We start from the raw sequence: 27103 nt of genomic DNA on the forward strand, positions 1-27103 counted from the left end.
CTGAGCCTCAGTTTCTCCATATGTAAAATAGGGCAAATGGCAGCTTCATTTATGGGAGGCCCCCATCCAGCAGAGCCCAGTAACTGTCTTCTCCCTTCCCTCCTCTCACACCTCAGGGATCCTAAGAGCTGTTTATGTGGGCTCCAGTGTAGAGCTGTTCCCGGATCTGCCACAGGCCTTCCTGGCTGATTGTCTGTCTTCCTGTTAATAAGAACAGCAACTACCCGTTGGGAGTCTGTGATTGGCCAGGCACTGGGTCACGTGCTTATCATGCGCTCGCATTTACTCAGATTTGGCACAATCAAAGCTTAGGATACGTGATTTGCCCGGTGCTGAACATCTCTTTGGGGCAGAGGGTGAATGCTAAGTCAGGGGCCTCTCTCTCTTGGGCATTCGTGGTCCTTTCAATGCCCGGCTCCAAAGTGAGTTTGCCGGCCACTGGGCTCTGAGGTTCTCTGGAGAAAACCCAGTCCTGGGGTGCCTCCTTCCCCAGCCAACCCCAAAGCTGGAGACCAAGAGTCATGGTTTATTGAGTCACGTGGTAGTGGTGGGTTGTCTTTAAAAAAAAAAAAAAAAAAAGAAAGAAGCGTCAAGGGGAGAAGCCCGACATGGCAGGGAGACAGTTCACTGAGAGGAAGAGGGCAGCTTGACTCAAGCAGAGCCTCATTTACAATATTTACAGTCAGGTCTGGGGAGGGGAGGGCAGGAACGGTGGAAGCCAGAGAGGAAACCGCCATGGCTGGCTTTGGGGGGGTGGTCTTAGGGTCTCTCGGGTAGCTGTGGGCTTGGCAGGGCTGTTGGGAGGGAGAGGCGGGTGCCCAGCCATTGTGCCTGGCTCTGCCCTGGGCAGGGCTGCATCCCACCCCCAGGAGCCCGGGGGCTTTGGAATGTCTGTCTCGAGCTGTAATAGGCTCAGCCAGGCTGAGGTCTGGCTGCCAAGGGGTGGTTCCGTGGCGGAGAGCACCTGGGACGGAGCTCCTACGTTCACAGCAGCAGGTAAAAGGAAGGCGGGTGACCACCTTGACCACCGGGTGGAGCTCCTGGTTGGCTGGACCCAGTGTTCAGCCTGTGGCCAAGAGGGAGGAGCAAGAAGAGCCAAGCAAGCTGCGCAGTGAAGGTGGTGCCTCTCAGGGCGGAAGTGCGGGAGAGCCTTCGCACCCGCTGTGGCTTGTGGGCTGGACGGAAGCGCTTATGGCCCACGGCTGCTAAAGCGTGTCGGTGATGGAGCCACAAAGGTGCCTCTGTGTGCCCCTGACCCCGTCGTGGGCCTCCCTGTGCCATCGCTCTCAAGCCTCTGGCTGTCCCCTCTTCTCTCCCCATTTCTCCTCCTCCGATGTTGTCTCTTTGGAACGGGACGGTTCTGTCCCCCTGGGACTCCTGCCCCTCATTAAGGAGTCCTGGAGGACAGTGTGGTCTTCTCCAACGACGTCCGGTCTCTCACGGTTCATTAAATCAACCACACAGGGAGGGAGCCGTGATGCTGGATTTGTGGCTATGTTTCACGTAATAAATAAAGATTCCTTTGTGCGACTCCCTGGGGCCCGTCCCAGGCCCAGTCCTCTTGTTGCTCAGTCGCTCCCGCTGTCTCCATGGCAACTACAGATGGTCAAAGGCCGCGGCAGTGGTAGGTGGCGCGCTTGGCCTTGCCGTGGAACTGTAATAATACGGGGAACCTGGACACGTTCGAAAACAGAACAACAGCGCTGCTGGTCAGAAGGGGAAGCTGCACCACAGCCTCTCCCTGCCTCTGCCAACCTTTAAGACAGCACAAGTTAATCATTGATCACTCGGGCCTATCTGATCATCAAAGATTAACTCCTCTCCGGCCCTATTTCCTTCTTCTCTGGCCTCACCTTTGAGTTTCTGGCCAGAAGGAGAACGGTGGCTTCTTGCCCCTCCCGCCATGACTCTTTTGACCTTCAACGCCCTTGTATCAGGGAGAGGGCGAGAGAGAGAGAGAGCAGTTACGTTTGCAACCCTGAAGAACCAAGTACACACGGGGAGATCACTGGGGCTTTCCCCAGCCTTGCCCAAAAGGTGCGAGGTCACAGGATCTTCTTCTTGGGAAGCAGGGGGATTGCATCCTGACTGGTTCTGGCGGATGCACATTTGAGGGCCTGCACCGGGCAGCTCTGCACACCTGCAGGATGGGCAGCTCCGGAAAGTTCCACGGCAAGGGCATGTCTCAATGCCCTCAGCCTTTCCGGCTAAACTGAACAGAAGGGTGGCTTGAACTTATCTGGCAAACAGAACCCAGCTCAGCCAGCCTCCTAGTCGTTTCTGGAACATCAGGAGGTAAGAGGAGGAGAGGGGGCGTCTTGGGAATGGATGGTCCTGCCAGGCCTGCGACGGCGCCCTTGCGGTTGGCCGTACTACACTGCAGCTTCTGTCCGGTTCAGGTTTGCTCCGAGACCCTGAAGGCCATCCCTCACGGAGACTCCAGTGGGATCCTTCACGTTCCCCGTTAAGGGGCCTGGTTTCCTGAAAAGCTTCTCTACCCAGCCCAGGCCCAGGCCCAGGGGGAGACAGGAGCTGATGAGCAGCCCCACAGCTCACTCTCCGTTCCTCCTGAAGGCTGTCCATATCTCAAGCCAAATAACAGGAATGTGGGAGAACAGAGGATTTCTGTGTAAGGGCTCTGGTGCTGAATTGTGAGGTTTTTTTTTCGTTTTTTTGTTTTTTGCGGTACGCGGGCCTCTCACTGTTGTGGCCTCTCCCGTTGCGGAGCACAGGCTCCGGACGCGCAGGCTCAGCGGCCATGGCTCACGGGCCCAGCCGCTCCGCGGCACGTGGGATCCTCCCGGACCGGGGCACGAACCCGCGTCCCCTGCATCGGCAGGTGGACTCTCAACCACTGCGCCAGCAGGGAAGCCCCGTGAGTATTTCTGCGTCGCTTAGGTGGTTAATGCGGGCAACAGGATGGCACCGTTTGCAATCAGGATGCTCCCCAGCAGAAGGGCAGCTGGCACTCCCGCAGGGCGCCCCTGAGACAGCGCCTGCAGCTGTGGGACTAAGTCCCTGACGGCAGGGAATCCCCCTCCAAGACTTTTCTGGAGTCCACTCACCACTGCCCTCCCAAAGCCTGAGCCCTGAATCTTACACAAAACAAAAGGTTTAATAGACATGGCCTCGGTACCCTGCCTTCCCTCTACCTGCTTGGATTACGGAAAGCACCTGTCTTCCCGGGCCCTCCATCTAACGGGGGCCTCCCAGGTCTCACACAACTTTTCGCTCAGCCTTGCACCCCAACCCACCCCGCAGAGCAGAGGGCCTGGGCGGCGGTCCCAGAGGCAACTTACTCAGCAAGCTGGAGTTGGGGAAGCGCCAGGCCTCGCTGTAGGAGGAGTAGGGGGTGTGGCCATAGGCGTTGCCAGAGTATTCGCTTCCTGTGGGAAGAGAATGTGAGAGACCCATGAGGTGGAGGCACGGGTGGAAGGCTGGGGGTGGGGGACCAGGGTCTGCAGGGCTGGCATCGAGCAAGTCCTCCTCCATCAGTCCTTTGGGGGCCCCTCAGTCTGCATCAGTTGGGGCAGTGCCTTTTCCATCAGGGACTGGAGGTACTGCCCCATCAAGATCAGCCCTCACAGGAACCCCAGGAGGTAGATGTTAGTATTGTGCCCATTTTCCAGATGAGGAAACAGAGGCTTAGGGATCTGCAGAAGCTCACACAGCCAGAGGGTTTGGTGGAATTTGGAAGCCGTGCTGTGACCAGGGCCCAGGTTCTAACCACTTCTGCTGCTGCCTGGACCTTCTGTAAAAAGGTCTTTCCTGGAAGGGCCAACGGGGGTGAGAGGGGTTAGGGGTCATGGAAGGACTCAGTAAGGATGAGCTTTGTAGCCTCCCTAAATATGGTTTGTTAGGGAGGGGCGTGTGTTTGGTGGTGGTGGGGTTGCTGAGGATGAAGGGAAGGAGAGGGGAGGGCATCTGTGTCCTGGGACTTGCTCCATAGAGATGTTTGTCTGATTTCAAATCTGCCACTGCGAGCAAATTCAGTGCACGATTTACACAAAGCAAATCAGATCACCTCTTTCTGCGAGTGGATTCTTGGCTTCACCAAAGGAATTACTTACCAAAAAAATTCCTTAAGAATTCCCTTAAAGAACAAAGCAAGCCACCGCAATTACCGCTGGGGCTTGGGACGGAGTGTAAAGTTGGCAAAACACTTTCCCACACAGTAAGCCCCTTTATTCTCATAACCTTCTGATGACGTGCTTGTCAGTAGCGCCAACTTATAGCAGAGGCAATTGGAGTATAGCACGAGTGAGTAGGGGGCCTCAAATCACACAGTTGGGAAATGGCAGAGAAGAGGTTGACCTGAGGGCTCTTAACTTGAAATTCCAGTTCATCTATTTATGTACTTAGGAGACAACTTCATCCACAAAGCCGGGTTCCCGCCAACCCTGAGCTCTGGTGAATCCACACCGCCTTCCAGAATCTGATCTGCTGTTGTGAGCCTCGTACTTTCTGTGGTGCCTTCCTGACCTCCTTCCCAGAGTCTAGAAGAGAGGCTCGAAGCTGCCTGGCTCTGGAGCTGGCCTGCCTGGAGCCAAATCTCCATGCTCCATTTCCTAGCTGTGCAACCTTGGACAAGTCACTGAACCCCTCTGAGCCTTGGTTTCCTCATCTGTTAAATGGGGCAGATTATTTTCCCTATCTCTTTGGGTTTCGCTGAGGATTCAATTTGATAACACACGTCAACTGCTTTTGAGCACCATGCTTGGAATATAAGAAGCAGTCAAGAAATGCCAGCTTTTATGATTTTCCCATTAGGTAGGCGCTAAAATAAAGCTCAGTAGAGCCTCACACCAGTCATCCAACCAGTGTTAAAGCCTGAGCTGGGGTCAGTAGGGGCTGCGTCCCTGCCAGAGAAGAAGGCAATTGCCACAGCAGGAATGGAAGTGAGGAGGAAGAGCCTGAAGCCGAGGAAGGTTACTGGGTCCTTGTCCAGGGAGCCAGCGTAGGCAGTAGTAACAGGAAGTTCCTTAGGGGCAGGGACTAAGTCTAACACAGGTCAGGAGCACAAGTACATGTATAAGAAGGGAGGAAGACCAAAAGCAAAGGGATAAATATAGAAAGACAGAAACTAAGAAATGATCTCATCCAGGGATTTCCCTGGCGGTCCAGTGGTTAAGTCTTCGCCTTCCAACGCAGGGAGTATGGGTTTGATCCCTGGTCGGGGGAGCTAAGATCCCACGTGCTTCGTGGCGAAAAAACCGAAACATAAAACAGAAGCAATACTGTAACAAATTCAATAAAGACTTAAAAAATGGTCACATCAAAAAGAATTTTTTTAATTAAATAGAGTAAAAAAAAAGAAATGATCTCATCCACCCATTCATTTCACAAATGAAGAAACTGCTGCCCAGAGAGGGACATTTGCCCAAGGCCACATGCTTCCTTAGAGCCTGCTAGGACCCTAGCCCCCAGTACTTTTTCTTGTATTCACAATGTGACCTGTCCTGCTTACTGCTGGGTTCAGCGCACCCTGGAAGGAGCCGATTCTACGTTGGTTGCCCAGCAACGCCCTCGGGCCTTGACCCCACCTCGCCCAATGCCAACCTCAGCGGCTCCAAAGGACAGGAAGAGAGGTGGAAAGTCCAATGTGCTTGCCTTCTCGCTGTGTTACTTCTTCGTGCATTCACTCACTCACTCGCTCACTGATTCACTTATCCAACACACACTTACAGAGTACCTATCTGCTTCGGTCACTTAGAAGTTGGAGTAGGGTACGGGACTCAGGAGGTGGTACATCCCCTGCGTGCAGCCTCCTGCCACCATCAGATCTGTCAACCCACCTGCAGCCAAAGCAGATGAAATGTCCCTGCACCCATGAAAGGCCAACCCATCCTCTTTGCTCTGCATCCTGCCTCACTCCCCTTTCTGAGGATTTGGTCCCTACAGTTTATCCCTTCTCTTTACCCTTCATCAATGTCTCCCTTTCCAATTCATCACTCCCTTAGCCAGCATACATGCCCTGCCATCTTCTCTTTTAAAAATCCTCTTCTTACCCCACATTCCTCTCCAGCTACCAGCCCTTCTCTGCTCCACGGTCTCTGCCCTCACCTCCTCATGCCCCTCCAATCAGACCAACGCTGATCTCTTCAAATCTCCACAACCTCTACCCCGATCACCCCAGTGGTCACTTCCGTGTCCATCACCCCCCCCCCAACCTCTTCGCCGACTTTGATTCAGTTCATCACTCCCTCCATGCCTTTGGGTTTCATGATGCCATTTCTCCTGGTTCGCCTCCTAACTCAAGGGCCTTTCCGACTCACTGGCCTTGCTCGTTCCTTCTGTGATTTTCCATTCACATTCTCTTTCTAGTGATCTTGTGTAATCCCTTGGCATTAAATAACAGCTTTGTACAATGGCTGAAATTTATGCCCTAGTCAGGATTCTTTCCTGACTTCAGACATACATCATGTGCCTACTGATGTATTAAACTGGATATCTAGGCTGTGTCTCAATCCTAATATGGCCCAATAGAACTCTTGACTTCCACATGCCAAATACTCTACCTCTTCCTCTTCTAAGCTCCCACATATACACTTGTCACCGCCACCCATGCTGTTTCCCAAGCCCCAAACCAGGGGCCCATCCTTGTTTCCCCTGTCATTGAACCCCTACAGCCAATTCACTAGTAAGTGCTGTTGGCTCTACCACCAAAATACATCCTCAGTGTCTCTGTTCTCCTCCTTCCCTGCTACCTCCACGGCCCACACCACTGCTATGTCCTGTATGAACTACTGCAATTGTCCTTCAATTGGTCAGCTGGTCTCTGTGCTTCCTCCTCTGACTGTCTACAATTTGTTTTCCCAGTGGCCTGAGTAGTTTTAAAATTCGACCCATCCACAGACAACATCTCCTCATTCTGTAGTGCTTTTGCCACTCACTCACTGTTCTTGGACATTTCACCCTCTTTCTTTGTGTGATCATGCTAAACTAGCTCCTGCCTTGGGGCCTTTGCACTTGCTGTTCCTTTGGGCTGGGGTCAGTCTGCCCCAGTTTATCACCTGGCTGACCACTTTGAACACCTTCTCAGAGAGGCCTCTCCGGATCACCCAATCTAAAGTAGTTATCTTGGCTCCCTGTGGCTCTTTATGACATCATCTCATTTTATTGTCTTCCCAGTGCTTAGGACTATCTGAAATTATCTTGTTTATTCATTCACTGACTTTTCTACTACACTTTTTTCTCCACTATTAGGCTGTAAGCTCCATAAATAGAGGGACCTGTCTTGTTCACTGCTATGATCTCCAGCATCCCATACCATAGATCCTCAACCACTATTTGTTAAGTGAAAAGTGGTGAAATGGATGTAGGATGCAAGGATGGTTGAAAGGGTGGATAATGGATAGATGAAAGAAAGGACACTTGAAAAGATGTATGGAAGGAAGCATGGATGATGGAAGGATGGAAGAATAGATGAGAAGATACACGGCTGTATGTAAAAATGTGTGTAAAGATGAATGGATGGAAAGATGGAGAGATGGATGGATGGATGCATCTATCGGAGCTCTCGGGACAGCTCCAGGACTGGTTAGAGGGTCATTAACTGTATCAATGAGACAGGAACAACAGCAACAACAATTAGAAGGCACAACAGAAGATGAATGGATAAGAGAAATCTGTGCCCTGCTCTGGTTCCTATGTCGCTCTCCTGTAACACATGTCATTATTTCTGGTATGGTGGGAAGCAGCGCGGTGTAGTACGCTAGGTTGGAAAGAATCAAAAAAACTGTGTTTGACAACCCAGCCACTTAGTATGGTTATGACCCCGAGCACACTACTTCACTTTTCTATGCTTGTTTCCTTCTCTACATAAAGCTAAGATCATACCAGCTTCCCAGTCTTATGGTGAGGATTAAATGAGAAATAAATGTATACCTATGAATGGCCAGGCACACGGAAAGTGCCTGACGAATGATCTCTTCCTTCCTTCCACAATTGATTGAAGAATGTCATTGGTATGCCTTGCTTTGAGCATTTTGTATGTACCTAGCACACAGTAGGTCCTCAGTGAAGGTTTGATTTTTTTTTTTTTTTTCAGTACGTGGGCCTCTCACCGTTGTGGCCTCTCCCGTTGCGGAGCACAGGCTCTGGACGCGCAGGCTCAGTGGCCATGGCTCACGGGCTTAGCTGCTCCGTGGCATGTGGGATCCTCCCGGACCGGGGCACGAACCCGCGTCCCCTGCGTCGGCAGGCGGACTCTCAACCACTGCGCCACCAGGGAAGCCCTGAAGGTTTGATTTTAATGGAAGGAATCTCGCTTCAGTCAACTTGGAGATTGTAACCACTGGTAAGAGATGGACACGAATACTTTTTCTACAAAAATATTCCTTAAGAATTCCTTTGCACCGTGGAGTTACTAGGAACCAGGGATGCATTTAAATAACATTGCATTTTCTGAAAACTGATTTGCATGTAACTTACTGGGAGCCCATCTACCTTGCCAGGCAAGCCCTCTCTTGGAATTCACTTTGCAGTCCTTGCTGTACTTGTGTTATTATTTTTTTTTTCCACAACACCCACTCAGGGTGAGGTCTTTATGGAAACAACCTGGGGGCCTTTGATGAGAGGGCCAAGCCTTCCAGCTGCCTCACAGGTCAGACTCCGGGGGCCCCAGGAACCCCTTGCCCTGGGCCTGCCCCCCGGGAATGATCCATAATTAAGAGAAAAGCCCTGTGCTTTACGTCTCCTCCTCCTCCTCTAAGCAGGCGGCAGGGAAAGGTGGAGAGGTTGGAAGGGGAATGGGGGGAGCTGACTGGAGCCTGGGATTTTGATTGAGAGGCCCCATTATCCACACTCTTAAAAAAATAACCAAATCTTTTCCTTTTTTTATCTGGACCAATCTCATTTCACGCTCCAGAAGAGGAAGGGAGGGAGGGAGGGAGTCTGGGGCCAGGAGGGAGAGAGGAGTCAGTATTCTGTATTTTCAACGCTGCATTAAGCACATTGCCACGGTAACCAGGCAGCAACAAGTGCCAGCTCAGCGGGTTCCCAGGGAGCGCAGAGCCTCCTTCCCTCCTGCTCTCCTCCCTCCCCTCCCTCTGTCCAGGAGAGCCCAGCCCACCTGCCTCGCACAGGGCACCCGAGTGGGTGGCTGGTAAAGAATAACCCCTGCCAGTGGGGGAGGGAAACAGGCCTGGGTGAATGCCTTGAGTCTCTGGAGTCAGAGCCAGAGAGGCTGGTCCAGGGCTGGCAGGAAGGTCACAGATGCCCTGATTGATTCAGAGCCCCTTCCAGAAGCTCCAGGCCCTCAGGCCTCTCTGGGCAGTGCAGATGGCTCTATTCGACCCTATCCATCCTGGGGTCCTTCCTATATGTTTCCTAAAAGAGTGAGACTCGCCCAAAGAAACTCTCATTGTCCTCACTTGCCCAAACCTTGATACCCTGGGTCACTGCTGGGTGATGACCACACTGGTAGACAAAGAGACCCCAATGCCTGGCAGGGAGGATTCCAGGACAATCCAAGTGACGATGGAGAAGTACTCCCAGCTCATCTCACACTTTATAGTACCTTTGGAGTTCTCAGGCCACGGGTCCTGCCCGTGCAGGGTTGAGTGAGTGTGAGGTCTGAAGAAGGATGTATTTCAACCATCTTCACCGCCATCATCACCAGCACCATGCAAGCTCAGATTTTACAGAAAGGGTAAGCTGGCATTCACCAGAGTTAAATAACGGGGAGACCACGGGTTGCTTATAGGCTAGGCTTAGGTTTAGCTCACAGTGTTCCGATGGCCCCCAGCGGCCTCTCCATCAAGGCTCACTGAATCACTGGAAGAAATGGCAGAGTTCCGATATGAACACCAGTCTGTCTCAGCCCCTCCCTTTTCATCATGGTGGGTAATAGAGGAGCATCTGGGAAGAAGGGGGCTGACCTGGAGAGAATTATGGAGCCAGGACCGCACAGGCATTTACAAGGAGATGCACCTCTCAGTCCACCCTTCCTTGCCCTTCGGGAAGCCTATGCGAGGGGCACAGCTCACCTCTTGTCCCCTCTTGCTCCACCTGGGGCCACCACTTCCTCTTTGCAATGCTTCCCCTCCTGCCCAGCCCCTCCCCTTACCTGCCACCATTCCTGCGATGGCAGAAGAGGCATAGCTGCCCTGTCCACTGGTGGGGATGTGGGGTGGGTATCCAGGCAGCGTGGGCCCCACCATCTCTCGCCCTGGAAAAATACAGCAAAGTGTCATCAGGCGGGCCATTGTGGGCTCCTGTACTTACCGTCTTGCTCCCCTGAGGCTCAGCAAGCCATTCCCTCTCTCTCCCAAGTCATTCTCCAAACCCACTTCCTCCCCCGCCCTCCTCCTCTGAGCCCAAGCTCCTCTCTCCTCGGCTGGCCTTGACCAGGCCACAGGCTCCACCATGCAGGGTGTCTTGGCTACTGCAGTCCTCTATTGTTCCCTGTTCTCCAATGATTTTATTTACACAAATCTGATTCATCCATTAAAATGTCATGGTATTGGAGGGAGGCTGAGGGCTATGTCTTCTGGGTCTTTGTGGTCCCCCATGGCATCCACATAGCAGCCGGCACAGCTTGACCTAAATAAGTATGTTAGAGGCTGCTGGACTCAAAGCTCACATCTCCAGCTCCGAGGAGAACGAGGAACAAGGCCCTATGAAGGGATGGCAAAGGTGTGGCCTGTTGACCCATCACTCTCCTTTATCAAACCTGTGGCAGATATTGCTAATCAATCACTGCACTCTTTGCCGCTGAGCCAGAGGGAGGTTCCTGCTACCGGACCTGGCCTTTCAGGTGGATACACCCTATCAGAACTGCAAGAGACGTGAAACATATTGCCTTTTCCTGACCTGGAAAGGAGATGTGGGCTGACAGACAGTGTTTACACATGCCCGTGAACCACTGACATCTGTCCATGCCATTCCTGAAAAGAACCATCTCTCTCTCTCTGTTTATCTATAATTTGTGGGTAATAACTCTGGTCTTGGTCACACAGAGGCTGCTCTGTGAAGTCCTGATTTCCCTGGCTTTGCCTCTCCTCTACATCAGGTAGTGAAACCTTCCCATTCTGGAGACCCCACCTGACCTGCTGAGTTTCTCTCCATCTACACCACGTGCCAACAACCACAATACTTCACCCTTGTCCCTTCTTCCATTGCCCCATGTCCGGCAGGCCCATGAGATTCTGCCTCATCCAAGGATTCTTGGCCAGGTGACACAAGACATCCTGTTCTGCCCAGGTCATGAACACTGTCCCAGCATATTTATGAAAAACGCCCCCAATGCCCCAGTGTTTTGTTTTTTTTTTTTTTCGGTACGCGGGCCTCTCACTGCTGTGGCCTCTCCTGTTGCGGAGCACAGGCTCCGGACGCGCAGGCTCAGCGGCCACGGCCCACGGGCCCAGCCGCTCCGCGGCATGTGGGATCCTCCCGGACCGGGGCACGAACCCGTATCCCCTGCATCGGCAGGCGGACTCCCAACCACTGCGCCACCAGGCAAGCCCCAAATGCCCCAGTTTGAATGATGAGATTATTTGGTCGTCCTAGCTCTTGGTGATGTTTACAAGGTTTCTGAACCTCAGACCTATAGACACTTGGGGAGAGATAATTCTCTGTGAGGGACTGTCCTGTGCATTATAGGATGTCGGGTCTACCCACTAGATGCCAGTAGCAGTTCCCACCCAGTGTGACAACCCAAAATGTCTCCAGATATGTCCCCACGGGGGCAAAATCACCTCTGAATGAGAACCTCTGTGTTAGATTATCACAATTATCAGAATGCCTTTACCTTTTCCACACTGGGGGCTACCTTCTCTCCTAGGACTTACAGAGGCTTCCTGTGAGCCTCTGTCAACCAACTTACCAAGTCCACCCCCTCCATGGCACTGTTTGTCCAACTTTCCTCCCATCCATCCCCCTGAGGTCCTTCATATGTCGGGCCCTTCAGGGGGTGCCTGGTAACCATGGAAGGGAAGGTACCTCGCATGGAACCCTGTAAGCTGTCAACACAGCAGTAACTCCCTCCTTTCCTCTATTTCTAGAGATTCCCTGAAGACAGTTCATTCATTTGACAAATACTGATTGAGTAACTCTGATATCCTAGGCACTTTTCAAAGCACTTGGGGATACAGCAGTAAGCAAGAATGCTAAATTAGCAAGGCTAGGCGTTAAGTCATGATGGGGATAGACCAGGGTGGGCATTAGAGCCAAGTCCAAGTCTGGGGGGGTCAACAAAGAAGACCAGGCCTACTGGACTTCTGCCCTTCCTCTGGAGGGAAGGGTCTAGGAACCAGAGGACTTTGGTCCTCATTTTGCTTCTACAACGAATTTTCCAAGTGCCCTAGACCAGCCACCTACGTACCCCAAGCCTCAGTTTCTTCACATGCAAAATGGGATAAAAAATAAGAGTAGCCTTACACACCTTATTACTATTACCAGAATGTTATCAGCATAATTCACAGCTAAGGTTTCATGCTGCAGGTGAAAACTGATTCGTGCAATGGACACATTCTATAAATTGTTACATGTCAAGGGAAACCTTATAGAATAAATCCGATAGGAAAGGAGCCTTTGGTTCATTATTTAAAACTGTGTGAATGTTTTGGTAAAAATGAACAACACCCCCTAATTTCCTAATTTGTTTGAGTATAATGTCCAGCAGCGGTCGGTGCTGGACCAAACAGAAAGGAACCCATTGGAATTCGACAGATGGGTTCAGTTCACTTGACACAGGCCTGAACAAATGAGGGCTTGGCCACACAGGTGAGGAAAGGGAAATTTCAGTATATTTCGAAGGAGAGGGAGAAGTAGGCAGAAGATATACCAAGGGAAAATCTGATCTTTCTTCGAAAAAGACTGCAATGCGATCAGCTCTCAGACTCAGCCCCTTGGACCCTTGGATGAAGCCCCTGGTCAGGTACCAGAGCCCATGAGAGGCAAGGAGTGACATGACGTCTGTGTGGACAGGATGAGGACACATGGTGTATGTGACATGAGCAGGAGAGTGATGAAAGAGGGTGGTGGCTAATTCAGGCCTGATGCCTTTTCCCTTTCCTCTTCCCTCCTTACTTCCAAGAGAGAAAGAGAGAGAGAGAGAGAGAGAGAGAGAGAGAGAGACAGACAGACAGACAGACATCTAGGTCCAGATTGTGGCTGAGGAACAAAGTACTTAATTTTCCTGACCCGCATCTGCCCGTCTATCTCATGAGGAGCTAGGCTAGATGACAGATTATAAACTGGGCTCACCTTAATTAATATTTGACAAATTGGTAGCGGGGCTTCCTGGTGCATTGTGTTGAGAAGGATTCTGAGGGTGCATCTGTGTCTGCTGTGATTGGGTTTGGTGGTATATCTTGGCTCTCAGGCCACCTATTGGCTAGGGCTGGCCTAGATGCTCTACAGAGCTCTTTCCGGCCCTGGAGCCCTGTGGTTCCACAATCCCCTTCATTCTACTCTTATCCTGTCCCTTTCCATCACCTGGTCCTGCTGCTTCTTGAGCTTTGCAGCTCAGTGGGCAGAGCACCAGGGCACAAGCTCCCCTTAAGCCACAGTTTAATTTAGTCCCAGTTGCCCCCATGGGTCCCATCCCATGAGAACTAGCTCCCAAAGGTGGTCTTTGGGAAACTGAATTCACCAACCTCACTCCGCTGTATTCTGAGATTTGTAATCTTCATCTCCCCTTAGTCACCTAACTTTCTCCCAGTTTTCTGAATCAGATGCTGGAGCAAACTCCTGAAGGCTTCCTCCCCTGAAGCCTGGCCCCCTTGAAAAGCCTGCTGAGACAGTCTTCAGGACGGCCTTCACCCAGACTCCGCGCCATCAACTTTCCCCCCAGTCTCACAAGACTCTGCTTCAATTCCTTAAATATGTGCTTTTCTCCCAAAGCCAAGAACTTTGCAACCTTCTCAGAAATGAAACCACAGAAGCCATAAAGTGGAGGTACTCTTTCACAGCCTATTTTATGGACTTAATTGATTTTTAAGGTTCTTCACCACAAGTTTACCTTTGGTTTGTAATTCCATCTCCTCCGTACTCAAATATACTTCCCATAAAGTCCTATTTTTAAGAAGCTGACACAGACACAGGTCTACATTGACTGGCTGGGAGATGGGGTTTTAGAAGAGAACACTAGCACCCCAGAAATACTGGTAAATGTTCTAAATATCGGTAGAGGGCCAGGATCAGAGCCACGACTTGGAGGAATTCTGAGGGTAGAGGTGATTTCAGACCATTTTATCCGCTCCCTTTGATGTCTGCCCTCTGTGTGACCTCTTTTCAACTCCTTATCTTGCTCTGATAGCAAGGAGAATTTATGGCAATCCAGAAATCTCTTTGGCAGGATTAAATATCATTTTGCACAAAAGGATGGAGGCGGGTAACGGGCTCTTTGATGATAAAACCGAAGTCAGCGCTTTCTCGTCAGCTGAGCGGGACTCAGCCAGGAACAGCCAGGACAGGAAGGACAGCCTCAGTACTGCTCTCGGCCAGCGTGCTGGGACCCCAGACTGGGGCATCTGATGGGGACTGGGAGGAGAGTTCGGAGCAATCCTCCTGTTCCCCAAACCCTGAGGTTTCTTCCTTGGCTGATTAGGGAGAAGCTGAGACCCAGAAAATACCACCCCAGACATCGCACTAGCAGAGCCGCTGGGCTGGGAGGGGACTTGGCCCCGGAGAGGCAGGCAAAGACTTGGCGGGAGGTGGCAGGCAAGGTCCATAGGAAGCTACTCAGAGGAGGAGAGCTGGGAGGGTTCATGTAGGTGACATTTCATTATGGAATGAAAATTTACCTGGTCCTCCTCCTTCGTCTCCTCTGTCTGCAGCAGCATTACCTCGGATTAATTTGGTCTTGACTTCCTTTCCTTTTTTTCAAGCGCATCTCTTCCTCCTTTGGATAGGTTTCCAGCCCCCAGACTCCTGAGATCATTCCCCTCCTTTTTCCTTTTTTTTCTTTGGCTGCGCTTCATGGCTTGTGGGATCTTAGTTCCCCAACCAAGGACTGAACCCGGGCCCACGGCAGTGAAAGAGCTAAGGTCTAACCACTGGACTGCCAGGGAGCTGCCAGATCATTCCCCTCCTAAGCTGCTTTCTCTCTGCCGTGTCCCCGCCAGTCTGCTCACTGTGGCTCTGCCACGTGGGAAGTATTTAGGTCCAATCTTGACCAGGGGCGGCAGGGGGGACACTCTTTCAGGAGCTCCAGGCCAACACGTGGGCTCAGCACGGATACTGCCATCATGGGCCTTGTGCCTGATCCACGGGGCGGGCCTAGCTCTGTGAACTGCGGCCTTGACCTGCCTCCTGCTTTTGGAAACCTCCTGGAGGACCCAGCCCCTCCAAGCCTGGCCACTGTTTGCTCTTGTCAGAGCCCCTGCCTCTGGGGGGGGGGCCTCTTCAGCCTTCCGGCTGGGCTCCACAGACTTCACGGGGTGGGGGTGGGGTCACACCCTGCACATTGGCCTCTCACCTGGGCCTGGCTCTGGGGGCCAGCCGTCGAAATGACCACTGGGTATCTGCTGCCCACTGCTCCACCCCCATGGGGGCGTGACCTCCCAGTCCTGCAGCTGGCTCGGAGAGAGGGCCCTTCCGTGAAACTAAGAGCTCACAGAAGTTGGAAGCATCACCCCTGATGTGATTGCACGGTGGCCGGGGGTGCCTGAAGCCCCAAAAGGGTGGCAGGGAGGGGAGAAAGCGTGGGAGCTTTGGGGCAGGGACTTTGCACTGAGCTGTTGCAACCGCACTTCACACCACCACCCGGGTCTGTCCTCTCCACAGTTCCCACTGTAAGCGAAGAACTGTTCCCCATCACCGCGTGCATCACCCACACCCTCATCCCTTACCTGCCTCAACCCGGCCCTCCTGACCCCGGCCCACCACGCACACAAGGCAGGCAGTCTTGCCCGGTGACTGGGCCGGTCCACCCCACAGTGGATGTGAGTCTCTTCTGTTCCCCCCTCCCTCCCTCCCTCCCCATCCCATTTTCTCTGGCTGACATCACTTCACTCAGCTCACAGAGTTTTCTTCTTTAATCACTTTGGTCAAAACAAATGACCCATCTCCGCTGACTTCACCCTCTTTTGAAATTCTGCACTGAGTCAACACTTTCCTCCTTGCTTCAGACCCTTAAACATTGCCTCTCTGCCCACACACTGGGCTTCCTTTATGAATCCTTTGTCTCTGTGCCCACCTCTTCCAAGAGGACCTCCCTCATTAGATGCAGGGATGCACAGAGGAAAAGAAAAAAAATCCTAGGTGCCAGACAGACATAAAACATACAGACAGTCACAAGAAAGGGTCAATGAACTTGAATAGGAGGACCGTGTGGTTCCCTGTGGGCGGGCAGAGGTCTGGTTCTTTTGGTGGGGTGATTTTCAAGTCCAAGGGCTTTCCGTGGGCAGAGCCCCTATTTCAGACAGAGCAGCTCTTCATTTGTCTGGTTTGGATACCTGGCTTCTGTCAAAGGTTTCATTTCAAGAGAGTGCTGCGAGGTCCAGCAAGTTTGAAAGCCACTGGTCCAGACGGGCTGGCCCACTCCTGGCTTCCCCCATGGGTCCTGGTTCAATGCCTTGGACCCACATCTGAAACAGTCTCATCTCTGTGGCAGCCCTTCAGATATCTGAAGACTGTTATGGGTCTCTGTCTCCCATCCCTACCCCTCACTCCACCTCAGGCCTTCTCCCTGCCCAAGCCAAACACCTCTGACTTTTTCAGCCACTGCTCAGACGCTGGCTAGATGGGCTGATGTCCTTCTGCCAGGGAGACCCAGCTCTGCTGGGGTCTGACCCCCATGCCGCATGAAGGCGGAGCCCTCACCGTGGTCCTATTCGGGGGCCTCGGCCAGGCCCTTCTCTCTGGGCCTGTCGCCCATCAGTGTAAGGAGAGATTTGCTCTAAATGCCCCTAAGATGCTTCCAGCTTTAAATGTTTTGAGTTGGATGAGGTTCCTGATGGGAGGTCCCTGCTCCCCCCTCTCTTGGGTTGGTGAGTCGCTCTGCTTGAGTGTCCTCCCAGGGGGACACTGTTAAGCTGGGCACAAGGAGAGTTACACGATGGAGACCCGACAGGGGCTTACCCTCTGTCTTTAGAAATTTGATCCAGAATTTGGCTCCCAAAGCCAATGCCTTTCTCCCTGCAAAGTTTTCTTTTTTCCTTCTTTTGTATTTTTTACCCAGACCAAGTGTTCAGGGCTTTACGGAGCCTGGCTCCTGGCCTTAGGGTCCCTGTTCTTCCATGGGGTCTTGGGTGGAGGTTCTGGAAATCTGCCGGGCACCCCCCAGAGGGCCTGCCACCCCGACGGCCTGACTCTGCAGGCTCGGAGGGGGCACATCTTGGCTCCTCCAAAAGTTGTCGGAGGAATTAGGAAATGGGGTGATGGTGGAGAGGACTGGGGGCCAGAGAGAGGGCTGGACCCACAGCAGGGGACTGGCGTCCGGCCCTGAGGACCCCCCCATCCCTCCCCCCACGATGGCTGCACAGCCCGGGACCTCCCTGTCGTACCTGAGAGGAGGGCCTGGCCCGTGAACTGCCCGTACACGGAGGCAGCATGGGGAAAGGCATTGAAGCGCGGGACCGAGGCACCTGCTGGGACCCCGGAGCCGACTTGCTGCAGATCCAAAAAGGCGGAGCTAGATAAAGAGGAAGGGGTGGAGCTAGAACTGGACACCTCGGGGGTTTCCTGCTTTATGGCGAAGGGTGAATGAGGATCTGCCGGAGGGAGGGAGACAACAAGGAGAGAGGGGTGTGAGATGACGGGGTGGGAACATGCACAAACCAAGCCATGAGGTGCGGGAGGGGTGCGGCGGCGCGGGGCCGGTGGGCGGGCTCCTCCCTGAGGCTGGGCGTGGAGGGGGGAGGTGGGCGGGGCTACGCGGTGCCCCTCAGGCCGCGGGAGGAGGGAGGGGCAGCTCTACCTCCCTGCTGTGCCTCTGTGAAAGTAGAAGCGGCTGCGTGTGCCCCGCGCTGGGGGGCAGGCGGAGGAGACGGGCCGAGGTTAGAAGGCGAGACCCTCTGGACCCACCTGGAGGCCCAGCCAGCATAGCCCCCCTCTCCTCTCCAGGCCCAGGGCCGTAACACCTTCCTTCTCTCCATCCGCCAGCTCTGCCCTCCAGCCCATCCTGGCAGCTGGGGCCACATGGCCCAGGAGATTCCGGGCATCGTACCTGCCACCACGGGGTAGGTCTGATGAGTCGAGAGGTTGCGCCCCAAGGGTGTATTGGAAGGGGTCAGGGTGGCCTTCCCGTCGTCCAGGGCGCTGTTGAGCAAGGGTAGCGGGTAGAGGCCCTGGCGAACAAAACGAAGTCAGTGCACAGAGGCCGTGGGTCGCAGGCGCACCTAGAAACCCCGCAGCCCAGTCTCCCCAGGAAGCACTCCCTTCCTCTGTCCCCTCTTCCCGCTCAATCTCGACTCCACTTAGCCTGCTCAATTGGCTCTTATTCTCGGACTCACAGCCCTTCTGTTTTTCTCCCAGTCCCAGGCTCAGCACCTTCCCTTCTGCAGCCCCGGAATTCAATGCCAGCTGGTGGTGCACAGGCCAGCCACAGAACAGAGCAGCTCCTTCCGAGGACCACGCCCTGCCTGGACGATGGGCTCCTTCCTGGTCTCCTCACCCTGTCCGGGCCCACAGAGAACAGGGTGCAGGGCTGGGGCAGTTGGCACATGAGACCGTTCAGGGTGCTTCGGTCCATTCATTAAGTTATTCTTCTTCAGATCAAAAATGCAGGCACAGAGAGGTCAAGAAACTTGCCACACTCTCATAGGGTCAGAGCCAGGATTTAAATCCCGGGGGTCTGGCTGCAGGACCCATGCTCTCAACCACTGCTCTGCAGTGGATAACATCATGACCACTTCTTACACTTGCAACGAGCGGACATTAGATTTCGCCTGTGTTATCCTGATCCGTTGCCCCCAGCAGCCCCATGACATGGGTGAGCAATATTATGTCTGTTTTATGTGCCGAGAGCCTGAAGCCCAGAGAGGTAAATATCCCAGGTGCGTATGAGACAGAGACTAAATCGAGGACAGCAGTTCCTGACCCAAGGCATTTTCTCCTTCAATAAAATGACACACCCGATACCCCAGCAGAATAGGTGGATTTCTCTCCCCCCGCCCCATATCCAAGCAAATATGAATGTGCACATTCAGCTTGAAGATTTTAGCAGTTAATTTGTTTAAAAGATTCTTTATCAGGTACCTGGGGGTTTTCTTAGTCATGACCTCATTTTAGGTTTCACTCGGCCTCACCTGACACGAGCTGGCCATCTCCTAAGATGGCCTCCAAGAAGAACTTGTTCAATTAAAGGCAAGGGTACATCACCCCTCACCATGACTCCCTCCCACCAGGGCACGAGACAGCACACACCTGCTCCCCATACATGGATCACACACATCACAAATGCACTGTGTGAACTAGTGTGCAGAACTGAAATCAAGGCTTGCTCCGTGGTTACACAACAGCTCCTCTAAAGGCAATCGCTTTCAATGATTTCCATGGAGCTGGGTTCTCCAAGGAGCCACAGCAGTTTCTGGGTGTGTGCCAGGCACTTCTGGAAGCTGCAGTCAATTCTGGAGGCCGCAAGGGCACCATTATCATGTAGCAGCAATTACTGACTAAATGGCGCTCTGGTTCCATGCCTTCTGAGGGGGCTTCCTGCTTCTAGGCAGGATGGAGTTGCTCAGAGCCCGGCTTAATGAAATTGAACAAGATGCCTAATTTCTAGAGAGTGTAAGAAAAGTTGAAAATGCTTTATGGATATGTTGATTTGATACCAAATACTTTCTCAAAATCCTATAACTTTCTAAAATGTAGGCAATTCAGTGAAAAACAAACCAACCTATATAGTCACACATTTCGGTGACGCTGCACTGAATGGCTTAAATATCCCCATGATGACTGGATTTCTTACTGGGATTGAACTTGAATTGGGATGCAGAGGGCACAGTGCTTTAGGACTTGGGTGAGTTTGAGCCCTAGATCTGCAGGGACCAGCCAAGTAGCTTTAGTTTCCTTGAGCTCTCAGAGCCATGGCTTTCTCACCTGTGTAACAGGGATAATAGAATCTGCTTCACGAGGCTGATGTAAGGATTAAGTGAGAGTTTATACACCTACATTAAATGCTTAGCCCAGAATGCCTGGTGACGCAAATGCTCGATAAATAGCTAGTTCGGAGTTACGTGAAGAGTCATAAGCTCCCCAATTCTTGAGTCTCTGTCTTCATAATATTCACATTCTGTTGATCTGCTTCTCGATGCACTTGTAAAATAGAGGAACAAGAGCTGTGCAGACTCTTAACTACGCCTGGTGGTAAAATAGCATCCAGAAATGAGGCCACAGGACGTTTCAGTTGAATGCTTTGCCCCTTGTTGACTTTCCAGAAGAGATGGCCGGGTCTTCGCCCCATCCTGAGGTCAGGTGTGAGGAGCTGTGCTTCTCTCTTGGCTCCCTAGGCCAGAGGGCCTTCCTGTACCCAGTGAGGGAACACAGTGTTCCTTCAGCAGTGCTGACAGCGCCAAGGGCGGAAAAGGTAAGGAGCCCTGGGCACAGGCTGTGTTCTCCCTGCCGTTCACCACCAAGCAGGGGAATGAATGAGGGAGTAGATGATTGGCCGAGAGAGGGAATGAACCAATCATGGACACGGCTGAGCCTCTGTCTCCTCATCTGTACGGTGAGGGGTTGGAGTAGTTCTATGGTTTCCAGGCTCTCTTTTTCCAGTCTTCAAATAAGAACTCACATAGGAGCATCGTATTTAAAGCAGGTGAAGTGAACGGATCTCAATGAAACCAGGGCCGGCAGGTCTGAGCTCCACAACCATTCGCTTCTCCAAGCCCTCTCTACCTTCTCTGGCCCTGGGTCATCTCCACACAAATGGAAAGACTGCACTGGGTGGGCCCTGCGGGGACCGCAGGGCTCAAGACTCTCCATTGCATGACTCCCCATGTACGTACGCGAGCTTGGTTCTGGGTCTCGGGGCTCCTTGTAATCAAGCAGGGCCCCTTGTGGGGCTCAGAAACAGAGCCAGGAAATGGCTCTGTGGCCCAGCGGGTCTCAGCAGCAGGGTTTCTCTACTCTACCAGGACACTGGGTTGTGCAGGCTCCGTCTCACACAGCGGGTTCCCGCAGGCCCACCGCTGTGGCCCCATTCGGCTCCCCCCTCCCCACTGCCCTGCCCTGACCCGGGAGCCATGCGCTGCCTTGCGGCTGAGTGCCCGGGCCCTGTCCCCAGGTCTGCTGACGGCCAGCCTTCTCTGCAGCCCTCCTGGTTGCCACAGCCCAGGCTGATAAAATCGCTGACGCAGATTGCCTGCCCAGCTGCGTTGCTGGCATCGGCCCAGCAGCCTAGACGGTCACTGGCAATGGTTCAGCTGATTATTGGCACTGTCACCATTGGTCTACTCAGATCTTAAAGATGTACGGGCATGCCTCACTCCTGGATCCGACGACAGCGTGTGCAGAGAGGGGTGAGCAGACACCGGCCTAGAGAATCCTCGGCTGGTTGATCGAGTGGGGTGAGGCAGGGAGACACTGCAACTGCCGTGTCGATAAAAGATAATGAACCGAGAGGCCAGCGGGCCTGGAAGTTCGGGCAGAGGTGTGGAGTCTTCGTTGGGCTCTGTGGGAGACCCTGGACATCTCTGCCAGCTTTTCGCAGAAGCCAACCCACGATAAGCCATCTCACCTGCCCTGAGCACCGGAAATAAAACTTCCCTTGTAGCTTGTCGCTTATTGCGCTGCATTTCTCAATGCATTCACTCAATCTACCTTTATTGAGCATCTGTCATAAGAGGGGCACAGTGTTAGGTGCTGGAGATTAAAAAAAAAGGTGTTTTGAGATGCTGCCCTGTCCTTAAGAAATCTGCTGTGTCTTTACATCTCTGTCCACTAGGCAATTACGCTACCCCGTGAGTTCTGGGGGGCAGCCACCCGGACGTGCGGAAGCAGGCGTGCGGGCGAGATGAAGCGTGTCCGGGGGGCAAAAGGAAGGATTCGTGGACCAGGTGATGCTTGAGCTGACTCATCACGGCCGAGTGGTATTTTTCCAGGCAGAGCAGTGGGAGGAAAGGCATTCTGCGAGGAGGGCACACCGTGTGCTGGGGCAGAGGGGTGTGAGCAAGAGTGGCGTGGTGGGGAGCGTAAACGAGGCTCGCGGGGTGGGCAGGTGTGAGTGGCCCGAGGCGGGGCTGGAGCCGCAGGTAGAGGCCGCGCTCTAGAGGCTGGAGCTGCGGCTTTACTGCTGTGGGACCCGACCCCCGCCGTCTAGGGAAGTCACCGCGGCAGGGGCATGGCATGGTTGGCTGCAAGGCCCTGAGCTCAGAGGCCGTGGGTGAGGGAAGGCGACAGGGCCTGCAGGATGAGGAGGAAGAAGCTAGCGTCTGGTGAAACAAAGCCTGTGACGGCCTTGCAGCTGCAGGAAGCACGCGCCTGAGCCCATCAAGCAACTCCTAGCTGCATCCAGAACCGCAGGCTGATTAGGGAGCTTTCAGAGCCCGTGCCTCGCGCCGGCACCCCTCCCCCCGCCCCCCCCCCCCCCCGCCTGTCTGCTAACCTCCCACGCCCTGCTGGCCCCTCACCTGCTCGCCTTTGGTGTGGCTGGGGGAGACATAGGCCTCCGGGTAGGGCTGCCGATCAAAGGGGCACTCAAGCGGCTCAAGGTGGTGCTGGCTGAAGGCGTCCGTGCGAAGGTGCTTGCGGGGCTCACTGCCGCTGCTCTGGGAGTCAAGGCTCAGCCGACAGCTGTCCTGGTCACCTGGCGGGTGTCCCCAGGCAGGGAGAAAGCTTTCAGGGGCCCGTCCACCCAGCCCCCAGGCCCGAGCTGGAGAGCAGACTTGCCTCAGGGGAGGGAAAGGACCAGGCTCCCGGGCCTCAGGGTGGCTTAGAGACAGGCCCGAAAGCCCTGGGCCGCCGCAGGGGGCTTGCGTCCCATCGGAGCCTCAGCAAACTGCCCTCCTGCACCCCCAGCCTGCCCTCTGGTTTCCAGAGCACTCACTGTCATCCAGCTTCCTCTTGCTGTCGCTGCCAGGCTGCGCGATTCCCAGGAGCCCGTTGATGGAGTAGGTTGAACCCAGAGAATCGGACTGGGGAGACTCTGGGGGCGTCACGGCTGAGCTGGGGACTGCAGCGGGGCGACACGGAGGGTCAGGACGTGGAGCTGACACCCCTCAGAGCCCCTGCTGCCGCCGTGGAGGGGGTCGGGGGCACCGCTGTTGCCAGGGTTCTTGCCCGAGGTGGTTCCACCCCTGAATATTTCAGAGCAAGGCCGTGTCCCGACGGAAGGACTCAGTCTACACACCTGGGTGTGTCTGTGTGGACATGTCTGTGTGTGACTCTGGGTGTGTACGCAGATGGGTGTGTGTGTGCAAGGGGCTGGGTGTGCCTGCAGGACCCTGGGTACTCACTCAGCGTGTGTCCTGGGCTCAGGGACTTGGTGGCCACGCAGCCGTCCATGGGAAGGTTGAATGGTTGCTGCACTTTGGTCCGGATGATTCTGTAAGGAAGACAAGAAAGGCCCTCAGAAGAGAAGGAAACGGGGCTCCTGGATGCCCCAGATCCAGTTGCCTTTTTGAGATCCCACTTGGGTATCTAAAGGCACCTCAAACTCAGCCTGTCCACACTCAGACCCGAGACCTCACTCCTCATGCCTGGTCCTTCCCACTGTTCCCACTTCACGATTAGCTCCCCTGGTCACTCAAGGCATAAATGCACGTAGGGCTCAGCGTCTGCCTCCCTCCCTCCTCCATCAAGCCTGGCAGCAGGTTCTGTGGGTTTGACCTTGTAAATCTCTCCAGCATCCATCCCTCTCTGCATCCCTCAGCGCCACCACCAAACTCTCCCTCCAGGGTCACTCACTGGCCCACCCCTCTCTGCTCTTGACCCTTTCTAGTCTTTTCTTTCAATTGCAGCCAGAGTGGACTTTCTGAGATGCAAGTCAGCCTCGGGCTTAACATCTGCCAAGGTTCCTCACATTGCTTCTAGGTCAGACGCAAGAATATGTTGCATGGTCACCAGCCTCTGAACTGCAGCCTTTCTTCACATCTCCACCTCAGCCGACTTCATGCTCCACTTCCCTCCACCTACTGGCTTTCTTTCAGCTTCTTGTATAAGATCCTGTTCGCCACAGGGCCTTTGCACGTGCCGTCTCAGAGCTCCTTTCACCATCCCCCCGCCCTTTCACCTAGTGAACTCTTATTAGTTATTTCTTACTCCAGGCATCTTTTCAGAACCTCCCTAAACAAAGTCACCCTCTGCCAGCTCAGTACCCTCATATTTCTCTCCTTAGCCAGACTCAGAGCTGCATTTCTTACAGTTGTTTGCATGGGCACTTGATTAGGACTCGATTAGTGTCTGTTTTCCCACTGGACTGTAAGGGCCACATGGACAAGGATTGTGCGTCCCCAGGGCCTACACGTGAGTGACTTATGTGTGAACGAGTGAGTGAGTGAGCAAATGAATGATTGATTGAGGTGGTGAGTGAATGACTGAATGACTAAACAAATGAGTGGGTGTTTGGATGAGGGCCCAGTTAGGGGGTCTTGTGCCTCGCTCAAGAAAGGATCAATGCAAGAGGAAGTTTCTTTTATTGAATGAAAGCGGATGTGGTGTGTGGGGAAGGAGGCTGCAGTGAGTACAGTCTGGGTTGGGGACGGGGCGAGGGGGCGGTGCGGTGACGAGAGGGGTGAGGGTGGGGCTGCCCCATAGCAGTGAGGAGGCTGGAGGGGGTGGTGCCTGCCCTGGGCCCGGGGCACTTCCGGCCTGACTCTTCAGCATGCCGGCCCTTCCCAGGCTCCGTTCCACTCAAGCCAGGTCTCCGTCATGATTCCCCCAAAGCCCGGTTTCCCCGGCCCCTGGCTGCGGTGTCCCTCTCACCTGTTGATGGAGCTGACGCTGGGTACAGTGTCGTTGTCACAGACGCCCTCGGCCAGGAGCCGGTCTCGGATCTCCCAGGCAAACATGGTCGGGTTCTGCCGCTTGTAATCCCCGATCTTCTCCACCACCTTGGGGGTGGCCACCTTGGGCTTCGAGCCCCCTATCACTCCAGGCCGGATGCTTCCAGTCTCGTAGTACCTACTCCAATAGAGAACCCCAAAGAAGTACCCAGTAAGCAGGTGGGGTCTTCGGGCAGGAACTTAGCCAGAGACGCTCGTTCCCCTCCGAGGCTTCTGGGGAGGGGCCGGGGGTGTGTGTGTGAATCGTGCCCCCAGCGCCGGCCTCCAACACGATGTTCCTGGCACTGCCTGTTTCCCTCGCACGGGTAGGTTTATGGCGCTGCCAAATCAGAACTCTCTTCGATAGACCTCGCCCAGGGATACCCGGCTTCTCTCTTTCCCGTCGTCCCTCTGGCCAGTCTCCTGCGTCTGAGCGCCTGCAGGAGCCACCTTATGGGGCACAAAACACCTCCCTTCTTAGAAAGGGCACTTTGACCAATGTGCTCTGTGGGTACACACAGGTTCACGGTGGCAGTTTGCTCTGTCCAGCTTTTCTTGGCTGAAGCATGACTTACTGTTCTCCTTGGCCATCCTGGTTTTACCCCTCCCTCCCCAAGAAGCCAGCGGGGGTCATTGGGCCCTCTGCCCTGTCTTGCTGGTTTCACCTTTGTTCTCCATAAAACCCCTCCACCCCACCCCATACCCGCAGCCACTGGTTTTCCACCAGGTTACACAGTTCAAGTTGAAGCTGCTCCTGTGGACTCTGGAACCCCAGGCTGGCCTGGAGCCCTGGCCACGTCCAGCTCCCTAAGCTGAGCCTATTTCTCCCAGGCTCTCCACTCCCCTTCCCCGCATCCCTCAGCAGGATAGCCTGCTTCCCCTCCTTGCCATGAAATAAAATCTGGCTCTTTAAAACACCCCTTATGTGTCACCACCCTCCGGCGCTCATCCTCTACGCGGGGTCCTGCAGCCCATCTTGGGAACGCCTCTCCTGACCCCAGCCTGGGACCACGCTTTTCCCTGACAGCTTCGGCCAGCAAAGCAGGGCTTTCCACGTTCCATTGCAGATCAGGCTTTAGTCTTTTTGAGCCAGAACTCCTCCTGAATCCGCTGACAGGTTGGGTAAGGGAGACGGGTACACTGAGCTGACACGAAGCCCCGCCCGGAGTGGCCCTCCGGACTAGAGTACGCGGCTGCATCAGTCCAGAGCTTCGCTGCTCTTGGTCCTTCCTGAACCTTTGCGTTAGCAGTTCTTAACTCCGGCTGCAGGAAATTAGGATCACTCGAGGAGGGCTTAACGCTATACCGAAACTTGGACTCATTCCCTGAAAGTTCTGCCTTTAACTGGGGTGGGCTGGGGCCTAGACATCCATTTCTTTTTCAGGTTAAGGTTCCCCAGGTGACTCTACGGCGCGGCCAGGGCTGTGAACTGCTGCTCTGGAGTTAGTGTCCGTAAGTGTCACCCGGTCATCTCATAAAAATCACAGCGTCCGGGCCTGGCTCCCAGAGAGGCTGCTGTAGGCCTGGCCTGAGGCTTAGGGATCTGCGTTTCCTCTAGCAACCCCGGTGCTTCTGTGGCAGATACTCTGGGAGTTAGGGTTTGAGAAACACAAACTCAGACGTCCCTCAAGCTGGGGTTAGACCTCGGGGGTCAACTCTGATCGTGCGCCCCCTCCCCAGTGGCTCCCTTCCCTTGGTCGCAGCAGGGGGAGGGCCCTTGGGGAAGATTCCTCTGCTTTAAGAACAAAGAAGTCTATAGAAAATGGGACACGGGGCAGAGGAGACCACGGGGGAGGGAGAAATGAAAGGAAGGTGAAATGGACAAATGAGGAAGGAAGGCCAGGAAACCGCAGAAGGGCAGCAGATGAGGAAAGCCCAGAAGCACGGCCACATCCTGTTGGGGTCCTGTTCAGGGGCGCAAGCAGGGCACCCCGTGAGTCCCCGAAAGGGAGGGTGGTGAGGGGGTGAATTTCGTGCTTACCTGCCGAGGATCTTGCTGACACAGCCATGGCTGACTCGGAGCTGGCGGGAGATGTCGCAGGGCCTCACGCCCTGGTGGGCCAGGTCCACGATGCGCTGACGCACCACTTCGGGCAGGGGTCGGCCGTTCACAAAGGCCCCTCCCAGCTGGTTCAGCCCTCCGTGGCCTGAAACACAATAGTCCGGGGGACAGTCGTCAGGGCCAGCAGGCAGAGAATCGGCCTGCATGTGCACGTTGGATGTTGAGAGCC

At 54.2% G+C, this 27103-nt stretch overlaps 1 protein-coding gene across 1 annotated transcript; it reads right to left on the reverse strand.

Moving 5' to 3' along the window:
* Positions 1 to 27080, reverse strand: PAX8 (paired box 8). The gene is made up of 10 exons (XM_059079655.2): positions 26854 to 27080; positions 24814 to 25011; positions 23346 to 23434; positions 22937 to 23062; positions 22521 to 22696; positions 18116 to 18236; positions 17454 to 17660; positions 10070 to 10171; positions 3300 to 3386; positions 1 to 1673 (listed from the first exon to the last, which is right to left on the reverse strand). The coding sequence occupies exons 1-10, from the start codon at positions 27078 to 27080 to the stop codon at positions 1597 to 1599; spliced, it is 1410 nt and encodes a 469-aa protein (XP_058935638.1). The 3' UTR covers positions 1 to 1596.
* Between the last annotated feature and the right edge of the window lie 23 nt (positions 27081 to 27103).

Source organism: Kogia breviceps, chromosome 11, assembly GCF_026419965.1.
Source record: "Kogia breviceps isolate mKogBre1 chromosome 11, mKogBre1 haplotype 1, whole genome shotgun sequence".
NCBI classification, from domain to species: domain Eukaryota; kingdom Metazoa; phylum Chordata; class Mammalia; order Artiodactyla; family Physeteridae; genus Kogia; species Kogia breviceps.